The 15,491-nt window shown below is 38.3% G+C and overlaps 1 protein-coding gene and 1 long non-coding RNA gene across 4 annotated transcripts in view; both read right to left on the bottom strand.

Annotated features, from left to right (window-relative positions):
• The window catches only part of LOC107670015 (uncharacterized), a 718,471-nt gene that overhangs the window by 591,279 nt on the left and 111,701 nt on the right, over positions 1 to 15,491 (bottom strand). The window lies entirely within an intron of this gene.
• The window catches only part of LOC107669951 (adhesion G protein-coupled receptor B2-like), a 303,770-nt gene that overhangs the window by 204,997 nt on the left and 83,282 nt on the right, over positions 1 to 15,491 (bottom strand). For all 3 annotated transcript variants that reach the window (XM_016462397.1, XM_016462388.1, XM_016462399.1), the window contains exon 2: positions 9,859 to 10,687. In XM_016462397.1, the coding sequence (XP_016317883.1) occupies positions 9,859 to 10,672 (814 nt within the window). In that variant the 5' untranslated portion in view covers positions 10,673 to 10,687. The remainder of the gene's footprint in view (positions 1 to 9,858; positions 10,688 to 15,491) is intronic.

The raw sequence follows: 15,491 nt of genomic DNA, 5'->3' as shown, positions 1-15,491 counted from the left end.
CGACTAGTCGGATACAAAACTTTCGTTTAAACGACAGTCAAATTAGTCGTCGCGCACATCCCTAATCAATTCTACAATAAAGAACCATGGGTTATGAAAAAGAGACTTTTAGATTTGCAGCTTTTCCATGACCGTGGGATGACTCTAGATGACTCTGAAAAACCTTTTTAAAAAGTGAAAGAGAAAAAGCAAGCCAAACTAAGGATTAGAACACCTGGCTAAAAGGTGTAAGAGACAGCAGCAACGACCCTGATCTTAACCTACTGGTTCTCTTGGTCAAGGGGAACCATGTGTGGACAGAAGGCCAGTGGAAAGCCAGACTCGGATCACGGAGCGGTCCTCTTCCTCCACCCCTGCAGTTCAGATCAGCAGCGGAACCATAACTGAGAGGACTCCTCCATCCATCATAATCACACTGCCACTGCTCACAAATCTCTAACAACACTGCAGCCTCAGCTCCACATAATATACACAATACACTGTTCACACATCTACACAAATACTACCTGCAGATAGGCTTTCAATAAGCATGCAAATACTCTAAATAAATGCTATTGTTACAATATCTATATATGGTATCCACACCTGTTAAATTGAGCAGAAACGTTGCAGATTTCTACAGATTTTAAATGGTTGATCATGTTAGGTTTAGTATATTTAAATATTTAAATATTAATGATTTAATTACTATTATTATTAAATAATTATTATATATTACTAAATACAAATTATTTCAAAATGACTTCAGCTACAAAAACATTTTACCAAATTAAAGTCCCATTCCACCACAACAAGCTCAGTAAATGCAAAAAAATAATAATAATAATAATAAATGCACATATTCCATGTGGGCCTACAAATTGGAATGCACACACAAAATCAGCTGTCCTTCCCATAACGTTATGCAAATTTGTGTCGCAAGTAGAAACACTGGGAGGCTGGCTAACAGTTTGTGAGTCTCTCTTGGCACAAGCATACACAGAAGCACACTTATTATTCAGAGTAGAGTGAGTTATATTGATTCAAGGTCTCGAGTCCAAATAGAGAGACAGAAAGTGTGCAACTATGAGAATGTGTGGGCACTGAAGTTATCGTATTGCCGTTTTTTTCTTGGAAATACATCTGAAAAAACGCGGTCGTCTTATATTCAGGGTCTAGACTTTGACATGTCAATAATACACCCACAACAATAGGTGGCGACAAATACGCATAAAACGAGTGTGCCATGAAATACGTAATGTAATGCGTGTTTCCAAAAGGTACATCTGGAAAAAGGGGGGTCGTCTTATAATCAGGGTCGTCTTATATTCAGGCCAATACGGTAATAAAACTAGTCAGACTAGCATTCAGTCCATCTTCTTTCTTTTAACAGCAGTTGTATCGCTAAAGTTGCTAGCTACATGTATTTCTAGCAGAGAAAGTGCCAGTCATTATGAAGCTATAACTTAATATATATATATATATATATATATATATAATCTATTAATCTATGATATAATGAAGCTATAATATATATAATCTATCACTGCTGTGAACTGACCACACAGCATATGAAAAATATCAAAAACTTCAAGTCAGCTGTCCAGAGCAATCCTTAAGTTACCAGCATAATAACACTCTCAGCAAAATATTGTCTAATTATCGTTATCGATAAAATCCCAGAAACATATCAAGATATGTTTTTTTTTTTTTTCACACACCCCTAGCAGGACTTATAATGTTGGTTGGCACCAGGGTCAGAAATGAACCCTTTGCTTGTGGAAAAAATGTCGCCCAAATTTATGATTAGGTGCAAAAAGTGTCCCTGCACAATTAAGCAAGAACTATTATGGTATTCACGATTTAAGTGTAATGTGAAATAAATGAAAAGTGTTACATTTTAGAGTGCATCTGCTCTTGTTGCATCAGTATAACTATTCACACACGTTTCTGTTGAGTTTATGAATTCAGTGTCCAATCAGAGGTGTTTTGATTAATCACCGTGGAGAATGCCGGAGTTGTTCAAGTGTGCGCACATACTGACTGAATTCTGAATGTGCATTCGCAAATTCTGTCATAATCATAAACAACAAAGTACAAAATAAATGTAAGCGATTTATTTGTTTCAGTGATTATGGGAGTTTTTGCAAAAGTGCATAGCTCACATTAGACGGAAGTCATGGACCACTTTAGTGTCCTTTGCTTGCTTTCTTTGTATAATTTATAATAATGTTTGTTTTGTTTTTCATGCTACTGAAATAACCAATGTGAAGTATTGATTTTCTAATCCTTCAAACGCAATTAAAAATGTCATAAACGGTTCTTAGCTTGTTTCATTGGTAGCCAGACTATAACTTGCTTGTTCTGCCTACTAGGTGGGATGGCAAAATCTCACATACCTCCCTAAATGTTTTAAATGTCATGTGACAACATGTTTTTGGTTATTGCAGTTTAACTTGTAAAGTTCCTTTAATTAAAAACAACTAGTTGGAGATTTATAGGCCTATTCCATTTTTGCCACCCTCCTGCTGTTAAAATGTAACTAAGTAACTTTTACTCTGAGTACATTTTAAATGAGCTACTTTTTACTTTTACTTGAGTAGACTTTTAGACTGGTACTTTTACTTGTACTTAAGTAAAATTTCATTAATATAATGGTACTTTTACTTGAGTAGACTATTTTAGTACTCTTTCCACCTCTGCAGTACTGTGGGAAAATTAATTTTTGCACAGGTAGGTGGTGAAGGTACCCTGCTATCTCTGACAAAAGCAGCTATTTGAATTATTTAAGAGATTTTTGTCAGCTGTTATTCAACATAATTTACATTTAACTATTTTGAGGCTGAATCTGTCTGAAAACTGAGAACAGGCCCACTTGCAGCTCTGAGCAGTTAGATAGTCCTTAGAACTCAATGGTCACATCAATTTTTCCATGAATTTCTCAGACAAAAAGGTCCATTGTCAATTGTGTAGTGATGTATAAAGCACAGCTTACATAAACATACAAACCAAGCACCTCCTGCTGGTCAAAGTGAAACATGTTTCACAATTTGAGTTGAATTACTGAAATAAATGAACTTTTCCATGACATTCTAATTTATTGAGATGCACCTGTATATGACCAGCTTGATCCTGGTTGTTAAATCTGTGTTGGGAAATCTTTTGCCCTCACATACAATTCAAAATTGTGTGGATTACTATTTACATTAATGGAATTCATCCACAAACATTTGGCGAACAGTGGGGTAAATGTGATGGCACCTTAACAGTAGAGGTGGTTGAAGGACAGTAGCCAGAGTGGGCTAAACTCACGATTAGGTGTGCCATGCCCACACTACTCAGATTCAAGGAGTGCTACAGTTAAACTAAATGTAGCTAATGCTTGAAAAAAGTAGTTAATTACACAACACTGAAGCTACAGAACAATGACTCATTGGAAATGCATCATCCAGATAAAATGATTCACTAAAATGACTTCAGAAGACTAAATAAGGAGGAGGACATTATAGGAGAAAATGTTTGATTATTACCTCAACTGATTGTATTGCTGCATAGGTAAACTGTGATACCCAAGTTGTCAAGTCAATTTTATTCACACATACACATTGTTTCAAAGTAGCTTTACAGAAAATCATGATGTCAGTGTTTATAACATCTTAATATAGTCATGCCTTACAGTTGTATTTAACAGATTACAGCTTTCATTTGTAATAATATAAACAATCACACATTTAAGATTTGCTATATAGTACATATTGCTTTATGTAAGTGTATAAGGATAAAGGTGGATATATTTCTATATCCAACTTTATATACAGTATAAAGCTGTGCAATATAATTTACATTTAGCAAAGTAGTAGACTATTTTGCTACATTGCTAATAGTGCATTACTAGTCAAAGCTATACTATTTGAGGGAATAGATACTATTATACTAGTAAACATGTAGGCCTAGTAATGCTAGCAGCTATGCTAGTTACGGATGACACAATGAATTTACCACCAACTGAAAAATTGACTATTTGAAAAATAATTGTTAGTTGCAGACCCAATGCTAATCTTTTACTCCTGTCTGAAACCTACACTGACATCACAATTACTAGGGATGCACCGATACCACTTTTTCCAGTACTCGCCCGATAACGATACTTTTATTTTTGGTGCTATCGGGGCATTTTAACGAGTACGAGTACGAGTACAGGAGCTCAGTATCGGTGCATCCCTAAGAATTACCAAAGAAGTATTTTAAGAATTCAGAGAAATACACCCAGATGAATTCATAGTAATGGAGTCTAATGGAGGTCACATTGGAGGGTTTTCGAGAATGAACAGACTGTTTAAGGTCATGTCACAGCATCTCAATCCGATTTAAGTCCGGACTTTGATTTGGCCACTCCAAAACCTTAATTGTTGGTATGATGTTCTTTTTATGAAATGCTGTGTTGGTTTTACACCAGATGTAACGGGACACACACCTTACAAAAAGTTCAAATTTTGTCACATCAGTCCACAGAATATTTGCCCAAAAGTCTTGGGGATAATCAAGATATTTTTTGCCAAATGTGAGACGAGCCTTTGTGTTCTTTATGGTCAGCAATGACTTTTGCCTTGGAACTCTCCCATGGATGCCGTTTTGCCCAGTCTCTTCTTGTTCCGATCTCCCTCTGGGAGTAATTTTGGTAGGCCAGCCACTCCTGGGAAGGTTCACCACTGTTTTACACCCCGCCCCCCCAGACCGCGATTGTGCCCTAGCAATGTTGCTTAGCCCCTGACCCTCCGGAGGTCTGTGCACTGAACTCAAGGACAAGTAAAAAAAAAACAAAAAAAAACCTACGCTTTTATCGCAAGAACCTTATAGCATACAGTACGTTCATAGCAAGTCCTTATAAAATAAACTATTAAAAGCATTAACATTGTAAAAGAAGAAGATCTGTTAAAAGAAAATATGTTATTAATTTAACAATTACCCATTTTATTTTTTGGCAGAATGAGGCTTGCATATTTAAGAATTATATACTAATGTTAGGGAAAGAACATTTTAAATAAGAAATAAATCAATATTTGTGACATACAAAGTCACATTTGTGTCATTAAAACTGTGATTGTGAGAGTAAAAAAAGTAACATAAAAAAAAAATCACAAAAATAAATCCCACTGTGAACTAAATTTGCAATTTATTATTGCTATTAGAAAACAGTTGAGACTTAAATTGACAATTGTAAAATATAAAGCCTCTGTATATGCCAGTGCGTTTCTAATAATTCCTGCAATTTAGTCAAGTTCAATTTGACATTCGCTAAATATATGTGTGCAGTATATACACATACACTAGAGATCTGAAAATATTCAACATTCGCTGTTTATGTGGAACAGACAGGGACCTCCAGAAAAGCACAACACAAGGCACTTTATGGAGAGAGAGTAATCACTGGATGTAATCAAAGAGAGATTATATCAACATTAACTCAAGCACAATAGCTAATGCAGCATGGCAATCTGGCTTCTTCTGCCTGCAAGCTGATGTTTCAGTCTACAGGAAACTAGATCAACATCACACACATGCAATCACACCAATTAGCCTCTATTAAGCTACAACACTAGCATAAAAAAAGAAGAAATGCTGTAACAGCGTGTGCCTTTTTTCCTCCTTCGCCAACCTAATCTCAAGGCTGCGGCACACGGAGGAGCGAGAAGTTCCATGTTCATGTGGGCTTTGAGCATAGGGATTGTCTATGATCCAGAGATGAGCAAGAAATACCTAGGCCTGAAGACAATTAAATAATTAGTCCAATTAAGCCTTTAGATAACACGCCTGTAATTAAATCATTTGCACACCAAGGGATGGTGACAGTTCACAGAAACAAATTTTCGTCTGTGGTGTGTTCATCTCCCATCCAAACAAAAAGATTTATTTGCAGTTCAACATACGCAGATTATGGCAGAAAATGTACCACACGCAGATCTCTGATGAAGGCCCTGCAGAATGTGTGTCATTTACAAAATTGTACAAAAACAAGTGGATTTGAAACAGGTTAAAAAATATATTGTTTAAATAAGAGGCAAAATCAGTTTGGCTGAAATTTTCAGTTGCTAACAAGAAAATTGGTACATTTCAGTATAAGGCGCACTTTGTTATTTTCATGTGTGTTGTGACAACAATAGATGAGTACTAAGGTACAATAAAATGAGTATTTGTTTGGTCATGAAAAGACCAACTTCATGTAAAAATAAAAAGCTTTTATTAGGTGACAGCTATGAAGATATGATGGGAGCCCTGACCTCATGTGAGAATACATGATTGTTTTAATAATATTTTCAATGGTTTAACTAATACTTTTTTTCAGCATTTTTTTTCAGTATGTTAATCATATTTTTACAAAAATCAACTCACTACTGTAAAACTTTAATAAGGAAAAACTTAAAGTGCACCTTTTTTTTATTTTTAAACCTATTCCACAGATTTCAGTAGATTTGCCCTTACCGTAAATATGAAAAAGTTTGCAGAATCCTTGTGGGTCTAATTATCACATCCACCTTATTTTTAACATACGAACAGGTTCAGCCATTTGTAACTTGAACGTGCAAGGTTTCCGGTGTCATTCGTTTCCAGTTATTTTTAGCTGTACAAAAGAGCTTGTTATGCTGCTTGATATTATTTTAATGTATTGTCATAATTATAAACACACTGATTTGTAGCACAAATAGTTTAATACAATTATGTCATTTCTCTAGTTATGCGCCTATAGGAGCTAATGAAGTCTCACACATTCACAGAAAATAACTAGCTTCTGCACTGCAAAATTAGACGGATTATTACATTACATAGTAGTTAAGAGACCTATATGCCTGAGTGCTCTGATTTCCTTTTGAATCATTTGCAATGACTGTGCAGGATGCTATATATCCTCTATTCCAGAGTGGCCTACTTACGGAAAAAAATCTCCCAATATGCACCTAAAAATACTGTCAACATCTTTCCAGAGAAGAACTCTCCATGCTTGAAATTGGCTGGTGTCAGTGATGTCAGCTTTGAGGAGAAGGCCGTTTAATGTGCAGTCTTTGCGGGCACAGGAGAAGGCTGCATCTCTGTAACAGGCATATTGGCAGTGTCCTCCTGTCTGGCACAGCCAATCAGCATGCTGACTCAAGGGAGGATAAAACTCAGTGTGGCTTTAGCTGAGAGGCACTAGAGCGAGCCAGGAAAAGCCCGGCTGAAGCATGCGTGCACATACACGTCCTCTCATTCTCACTTTCCCCTCCTAGTCGCTTATTTTTCGGCGTCAATAACACACTTTCTGACTCTCTCTGTCCCTCAATCAGAAATACACGCAGAATGTTTCTATACACAACATAATGACGTCTATCAATGGCGCTGATTGCCTATGGGTCTGATAACCTGTAACTTATATCGGGGCAGATTAAAAAAAACAAACAAAAAAAAAACAACAGCGGGGGCCAGAGGAAAAAGTTGACCCGAATAATGGCAATACATAAATATATATTTAAAAATCATCAGCAGCCCATGAACTGTCCTCTACCTCTATATCCACCCACAACCCCGAAGCAATAACACAAAACGACATCAGCAAATGTGACAAGTGACAGATTTGAGACCATATACCAATATACCATTTTAAATCTGGTCACCCGGCGTGATACATCGATAAGCAATACATCTCTTCCTTGCTACTCTTTCGTTTCTCTCCTAACCAGCCTCCTAACCAGTGGTGATGAACAAATCGGTTGAGTGATTCAATGACTACGTTTACATGTGCACAAATAATACGATTATTTCTAATAATCAGAGTAAGGATTTAATCACATTATGATGTTTGATGAAGTCAAGAGCAAAGCTTCACTTCTGGTTACATGCAATTTCCATTATTCGCATTATTTGTTATTAATGGTGGTTATTTTTTACCGCCATTATTGACATACCCCACTGCACAGCACAAATTAAATCAAATTTGTTTCTTGTGTATCTGGTCTCGGACATTTTTGTTGTGACATGCCTAAAAATGTCCCTATTTCAGTGTTTTCATCAATCAATGTACTGCATTATGTTGATGACGCGCAACGTCGACAACATGAACTCTGTTTCCCCTGGCTCCCCCGAAATGCGATGCTTGCTTCCCCACCATCATTTCTAATCTGCATATTACTGCAGGTGCGTGTCACGTCATTTATGTACATCACAACCACATGCACACTTTGGTCAGAGCAGCAATAATGCGATTAAGGTGTTTACATGCGTACGCCACCTCTGTTAAAGGTGCACTAAGCAATTTTTGAAAACCGCTTTTGACCGCAGTGTCGGACCATGTCCCAAAACACGCTTGCAGCCAATCAGCAGTAAGGGGCGTGTCTTGTATTGATAGAGAGAAGAGAGCGCTCAATTTGAGTGCACAGGACAGATAGTAGCAGATCGACTATAGATAGAGAGAACTGGAAGATAAAAAAGAGGAAAATATCGGAGGAATAAAACATTAAAAGAAGGGTTACGACCAGGCAAGAGGTAGGACCCGCGAGGTTGCGTTGTTTCTTTTTGATAGGTGAGTACCGTTGATTTTGCATTGTTTCAAACAACTTATCTGTGTTGGCTTTTGTTTGAATATGCTTGTGTCATCTTCACTTGTTTCTGCGGTCGTCGTTATGCCAGGGTTGTGTACGTACATGTGGGGCAGAGATATAAAAATAGGGGTGAGGTCCTGTTGGGCGTGTTTGTTTTGGTGCTTTCAAATATCAACATCGTTTGGCAAAAAAATTGCTTAGTGCACCTTTAATATGATCATGCTTGCTGTGATTATGAGCTTAATCGCATTATTTAGATCGAAGTATTGCGTTGACATGAGGTAAAGTTTAATCGCTATATTGCCAAAATGTAATTATAATCTCATTATGAGGGTGCATGTAAACACACTGAATTAATTGCTTTTTTCCCGGAACGAATCAGCGTTTTGAAAAAATCGTTTCAGTGGTTCAATGACTCGCTCATTTCTGAAAGAATCAGTGTCTTTGAACGAATCAGCTGAACGAATGATTCAGGCTTACTCATAACACGTGCAGAATTCAGAACTACATACTAGCATGCTACTCTTACTATTTTTTACTTTTTTGTGGCAGAAATAGTAAGAAATAGTTTGCTTGAATGAATGTTCAGAAACAGTCAACTTGTTTTATTTCTGAATGAAGCAGTGGTTCAGTGAATTAATGACTTGTTTACTCCTGATTGAATCAGGGTATTGAATTAATCGGTGATTATTATAGTGATTATCGATTTAGTGAGTCATTATAATACAGCTATTTGTTACCATCTACTAGCTTAACAATATATCTTGCAGAAAGAGTCCCTGAAATCCTACTATACAGACAAAGATAATTGATTCAGTTCCAAGTGCTGCGCTAAATATCAGAGCTCTTGAATCATTGCTCAGCCAATCAGATTTGAGGACCAGACCTAACCTTGCATAATAAACACAAAATGATCAATCTACTGATAGATTACTTGTCACTAGAAGGTTTTCGAGTCACACCCAGTTAGAACACAGTGTATAAGATCATCAGCAGGACTAAAACAGTGCAGCCAAGGGGAGTCAGTGATTACTATTTTATCACAAACACTTATCCTGATTGGAGGCAGTTCCAAGCACTTTAAAGTTAAAGTTTCCCTTTTGTAATTAGAGGCTAATAATTGAAATATAAAATGAGCTCTCCAAATCAAATCAAATCAAGCTGAAAGTGAAACACTTTGCTTGTGATCCAAAACGAGCCCATAGTTACCCAATCAAACAAAGTAGCTTGTAAAGCAGCTTAATTGATTTTAATGGAGTAGGCTGTAAATGAAACAGCTAACAGCTGGTCAGAAGGAAGCTTGGCTTACCTTGCCGGACATCCCTGGGTGCTATAGCGATGCCATTCTTTGAATGCAGCTGTGTGACACAACAGTCGTCGGGTGGGGATTGCAACACACTCGCGCTGGGGTCTAAAGAGTGGTTATGGGGAGCAGTGGGCAGTAGGGAGACCGGAGGGGCCGTGTTGGGACAAACGCATCCCGTCTGGGTGATACTGCAGCTCTTGGTTTCCCAGCCTGAGCCGATGTGCAAGCACTCCTCAAACCATCGGCACAGGACTCCACACGTAAACTGACTCGAATTCTCATTATTAATGAGCAGAACCTCTACGAGCCGGAAGTCCAGAGTTTCCGCCGACAAGGGGGCTTGGCCCTCGGATGTCCCATCTCCGTTGTCGCCGTCTTTGTTGGGATGAGTGGTCAGGCACAACTGCACAAAGTTCTTATCAAACTGCAGGAAGGTGTGGGGTCCTGGGACCATGCAAAGCTCAACAGCTTCAGGGTCCGAGGGGAAGGTGGGCTGGTTTGGGGGGCCACAGGTCTGGTTTGAGAGGTAGTGGTCCAGGGGCAGCACCAGCGGGGAAAAAGCTAAACACGTGCCGGCATGGCGATTGAAGCGGAAATAGAGCGAGTACTTGGTGGGGTCAGGGTTCTCCACAGTCCAGGAGCATCCAGATGTCAGAGCCGACGGCCTGGGAAAGAGGTCCCTAAGCGAGAAGGAGCCGTATAAGACCCCAGCCACCAGAGAGGAGCAGGGGACAGCCTGACCCAGCGGCTCCACGGCCCAGGCCAGTGCAAAAAGGGATGACAGCACAGACAGCCAGAGATGACCAGCAGTGTTCATCCTATGTCATTTGTCCTGCGGGGGAAGAAAGAAATATAGATGAGTGATCCAAACACCATTTCAGTGAGGTCAAACAACTAATTAATTAATCAGTCAAATATGTCTTTGATTAATCAGATCATATCTTGCTCATTTTTCTTTTTCAAACAATATTTAAATCTATTGCTATACATAACATACAGTTTGAAAGCAGCTGAACAGTATAACCAAATAAAGGCATAGACATAGATAGTAGTAGATATTGTTTACACCAAATATAAATAGCAATTAATTGCATCTTGTTTACACCAAGTGCAGATAGAATTAAATGCTATTCACACAAAGTATAAATAGGCAGAATGTGCTATTTGTGCTAAAATTGTAATATTTGAGCAAAGCCAGGTGGTTTTAGCAGAAATAGCCTTTGGCAACAGAATCTTTTCTTTGCCTTAACATATGTTTTTATTAAAAGTCTTTAATCAAAATAAAATGTCTGCTGGGTTCTGTTTAATTGATAGCCATGCAAGTTTAAAGCTGCAGCCATACAGACTTCCACACACATGCATGTAAACACAGGACCGGAAAGTTCTGTGCTGGATACCAAAGTTCATGTTTCAACTCTTTAAACTTATGAATTTGCATAAATAACAACTGAGGGTCAAAGTGTCACAGATTGACCATCTTGTCAAAGAACACAAAGCAAAAATGTGTACTGTATGGTTTGCAGTATTGTGGGCCATATAGTCATTTTGTTGATCAAAAGGAAGACAGCAAATAAAATGCTGTTGTTAGAACAAAAATGCTTGAACTGTAAGCACAAAATAGCAAGATACAAGATGTGTCCATATATATAAAAACAAAACATCTCAAATGCATTTAGCATAACAAGCACTCATCAAAAACATGACCACACCTGCATATACAATCATACACTACACATATGAAATTATTCATTTTCTACATCACTGATGATGATTCTCCAAGCACAGCATAAACACATGCCAAATCCATAATAAAATTGATTGCTAATCATTTTCATTAATTATTACCAATTAGTCATCACAGCCCTAAATACCAGGTTTATTAGTTAACTAAAACAGAAAAAAAATGATAGCCATAAAAGAAAAAAAATGCTTTAAATAATTGTTAACTGAAACAAACTGACAACATTCTCATTAACATTCTTCATATACTAAAATAATTAAAACTGAAATGAAAAAATTATAACAAAAACTATTAAAAATTACAAAAACAAAATTACTAAAACTTTAACAAAAATTTTTAAATGAAAACAGAAAATATGAAAATAAAAACGATAGTACCTCAATCATACTAAAATAACACTGATAACTTTGATAATTTTATTTGTGTAAAACTCTGTTAGTAAAAAAGAGAAGGGGAGTTCTGAAGGAGAGATTGCAAGAAGGGCAACACAAAGTTATTTGAATGTTAGATTCATTAACAGATTTACATCACTAATCCTCTTTAATCTCTTCTGCGGAAACACTGCAGAGTGTCAAAAACAAACAGCCAGAGAGAACGAGAATGACAACAGAAAACCCAAGACAGGAGAAAACAGAGTGAGATGGAGAGGAACAGTTGTGTCACATATCGGGCCATTTAAGCTCTCTGACAGCATTAATGAAGCAGAAAGTTTTCCTGTAAATCAGCTCCTTCGGTCTTGATTCCCGCCTGCCCTGCCAGAGCTCCTCACGCCAGCCTTTTTCCACAGCTGCGTTTGCGAGCCCCAATTCAGCCTCTCCTGAGCCGCCGCTCACTTTTCATTCAGCCCACCCCTCTGGCACCGGTCCCTTTGTCTTAATTACATGTGGTTAGTGGGTCACATTACTGGCATACAGTCGGCTGCAGTGGTACGTCCTTCATTTGGAGGGCCTTTGGGTTTCTGTACACTCCCACCTGGATCAATAGGTGGAAACTCTCTGACTTTCCTCCTCGTTTTTGCCTCTTTGTCATTCTGTCTCACCCTTCCTCTCCTCCTTCCCACTCTCACTCAGAGCAGACTTGTAAATCATTTCAGGGCTGCATGTTCTCTCTGTGAAGGTCGCAATCCTATTCACAAAGACACAAAATGGACACGCATACTTTTCTCCGATGTCTGAAAATCCCTGACGGATGTGCTGAGAAGACTGATGACTCTTCTGTGGAGGGTTTAGCCCTTCAACTAATCTCCCCCACTCTCACGCACACATGCATCCTTTAGTTTCCCTCTGTGACACATTTATAGGTCTTTCAGTTTTTGATTAATAGGATGTGGCACATGTCATGACAATCTATTTTTTTTGTCCTATCTATTAATTTAGGGGAAGTCGTGGCCTAATGGTTAGAGAGTCGGTTGGCAAAATGCAGTTTTTAAATGATGATTTCATTTATTAAGGGAAAAATGCTGTCCAAAGCTACATGGCCCTACGTGAAAAAGCATTACTGCCAGACCTGTTGAATCAAGAAATCACTTAAATAGAACCTCTCTGACAAAGTGAAGCATGCTTAAAGAGCAACACAACATGCCGTGATCTAAAGAAATTCAAGAACTGATGAGAAACAAAATAGTTGACATGTATCAGTCTGGAAAGGGTTATAAAGCCATTTCTAAGGCTTTGGGACTCCAGCGAACCATGGTCAGAGCCATTATCCACAAATGGAGAAAACTTGAAACAGTGGTGAACCTTCCCAGGAGTGGCTGGCCTACCAAAATGACTCCAAGTGCGCAACGACGACTCATCCAGGAGGCCATAAAAGAACCCAGAACAACATCTAAGGAACTGCAGGCCTCACTTGCCTCAATTAAGGTCAGTGTTCATGATTCAACAATAAGAAAGAGACTGGGCAAAAACGGCATCCATGGGAGAGTTCCAAGGCAAAAGCCACTGCTGACCAAAGGGAACACAGAGGCTCGTCTCACATTGGCCAAAAAATATCTTGATTATCCCCAAGCCTTTTGGGCAAATATTCTGTGGACTGACTGATGTGACAAAAGTTGAACTTTTTTGAAGATGTATGTCCCTGGCGTAAACATCTGGTGTAAAACCAACACATAATTTCATAAAAAGAACATCATACCAACAGTCAAACATGGTGGTGGTAGTGTGATGGTCTGGGGCTGCTTTGCAGCTTCAGGACCTGGACGACTTGCCATAATTGATGGAACCATGAGTTCTGCACTCTATCGGAAAATCCTAAAGGAGAATGTCCGGCCGTCACTTTGTGACCTCAAGCTCAAGCGCACTTGGGTTATGCAGCAGGACAATGATCCCAAACAAACCAGCAAGTTCACCTCTGAATGGCTCAAGAAAAACTAAATTAAGGTTTTTGAGTGTCCAAGTCAGAGTCCGGGCTTAAATCCGATTGAGATGCTCTGGCATGACCTTAAACAGTCCATTCATGCTCAAAAACCCTCCAATGTGGCTGAATTCAAACAATTCTGCAAAGAAGAGTGGGCCACAATTCCTCCACAGCGATGTGAAAGACTCATTGCCAGTTATCGCAAACGCTTGTTTGCAGTTTTTGCTGCAAAGGGTGGCACAACCAGTTATTAGATTTAGGGGGCAATTACTTTTTCACGTAGTGAAACAGCTTTTTTCCCTTAATAAATTTAATAATTTCAAAACTGTATTTTGTATTTACTCGTGTTACCTTTGTGTAATATTAAAATTAGTTTGATGATCTGAATCATTCATATATACATTCATTGACATATTTAAAAACTTTCTTAAAAACTTGGCATGTGTGTTTTAAACTAGATTGTTTAAAGTTTTTTTTTTTTTTCTTGTGGATAGACTAATTTCATTGACCCATATACCAGAACCTTATCCATTTTTGCTGAGTTTGCAGCCTTCCATGCTTATTTCAAGTTCATCTTTAATAGGTAGAACATTACAAGTTAAATATATAAAGATAAAATGCATTTGTCTAGTCACGCATCTGTTGGGATGTTATGAATATTCCAATGCATCCCAGCAGCCCATTGGCTCCGTGTCTGAGGTGTGCTGAATCAGTCACCAGCAGCGAAGCGAGTTAAATGGACCTAAGAATTGGCTCTGGAGAGGGGCCTTTAGACAAGGCAGATGAAAACACGAGGGTTTAAAGTGGATACATCTTTCATTCGATGAGAGGTTCCTGACTCAAGCTTATTATGAGATGGCTGGAATAAAGGGTTTACATGAACAAAATGGCACAAACAAATTATTCTACCAAGAAATAAATACTGTAGATGAATTGGCACAGAGAAGCGAGGTGCACTCCATTTCACAGGTGCTTATCGCTTCTCTCGTTCCTCATTACTGAAAAAAGCTTATCTGATCATGCGTTTGCTTATTTACTTATTGATTTATTTTGTGGGATTACGGTGATGCAGAACAGTTTTTTTTTTTGTCACTGGCTATTTTAAACTGCAGTGTGCAGACAGGCCATATCTGAATGTTTGTATACATGTGACACTAATCTGAGTCGTGTGAACAAATCCTTTCAAGTCCGATTTGCTCTACTTTCATATGTGGTCCTGGATTGGATACATTTCTGAATTTAGTCTAAATCGTCACAGCAGAATACATGTGTTTGTTGTACAACGAAACTACCCTGTGGATTCATTCAATGCCAGCAGCGCCTGTCTTAGAAAAGAAATTGTAAAAATCGGAGATGGCAAGATAACACTTTTAATTGATATTGGAGGAGATGCTTCAGTTAGGCAAAACCTGAGGGAATATATCACAACCAAGCTGTGTTAACACATTAGTGCTGCATCTTCCAGGGCCGGCGTTGATGCCGTAAAATGTGAGAACAATTCTGGGTGCCCAAAGGCCCAGCAATATTAATGTAGGATCTA

Source organism: Sinocyclocheilus anshuiensis, unplaced genomic scaffold, assembly GCF_001515605.1.
Source record: "Sinocyclocheilus anshuiensis isolate Anshui unplaced genomic scaffold, SAMN03320099.WGS_v1.1 scaffold253, whole genome shotgun sequence".
In the NCBI taxonomy this organism is placed as follows: Eukaryota; Metazoa; Chordata; class Actinopteri; order Cypriniformes; family Cyprinidae; genus Sinocyclocheilus; species Sinocyclocheilus anshuiensis.
This window is presented reverse-complemented; position numbering and strand designations above follow the sequence as displayed.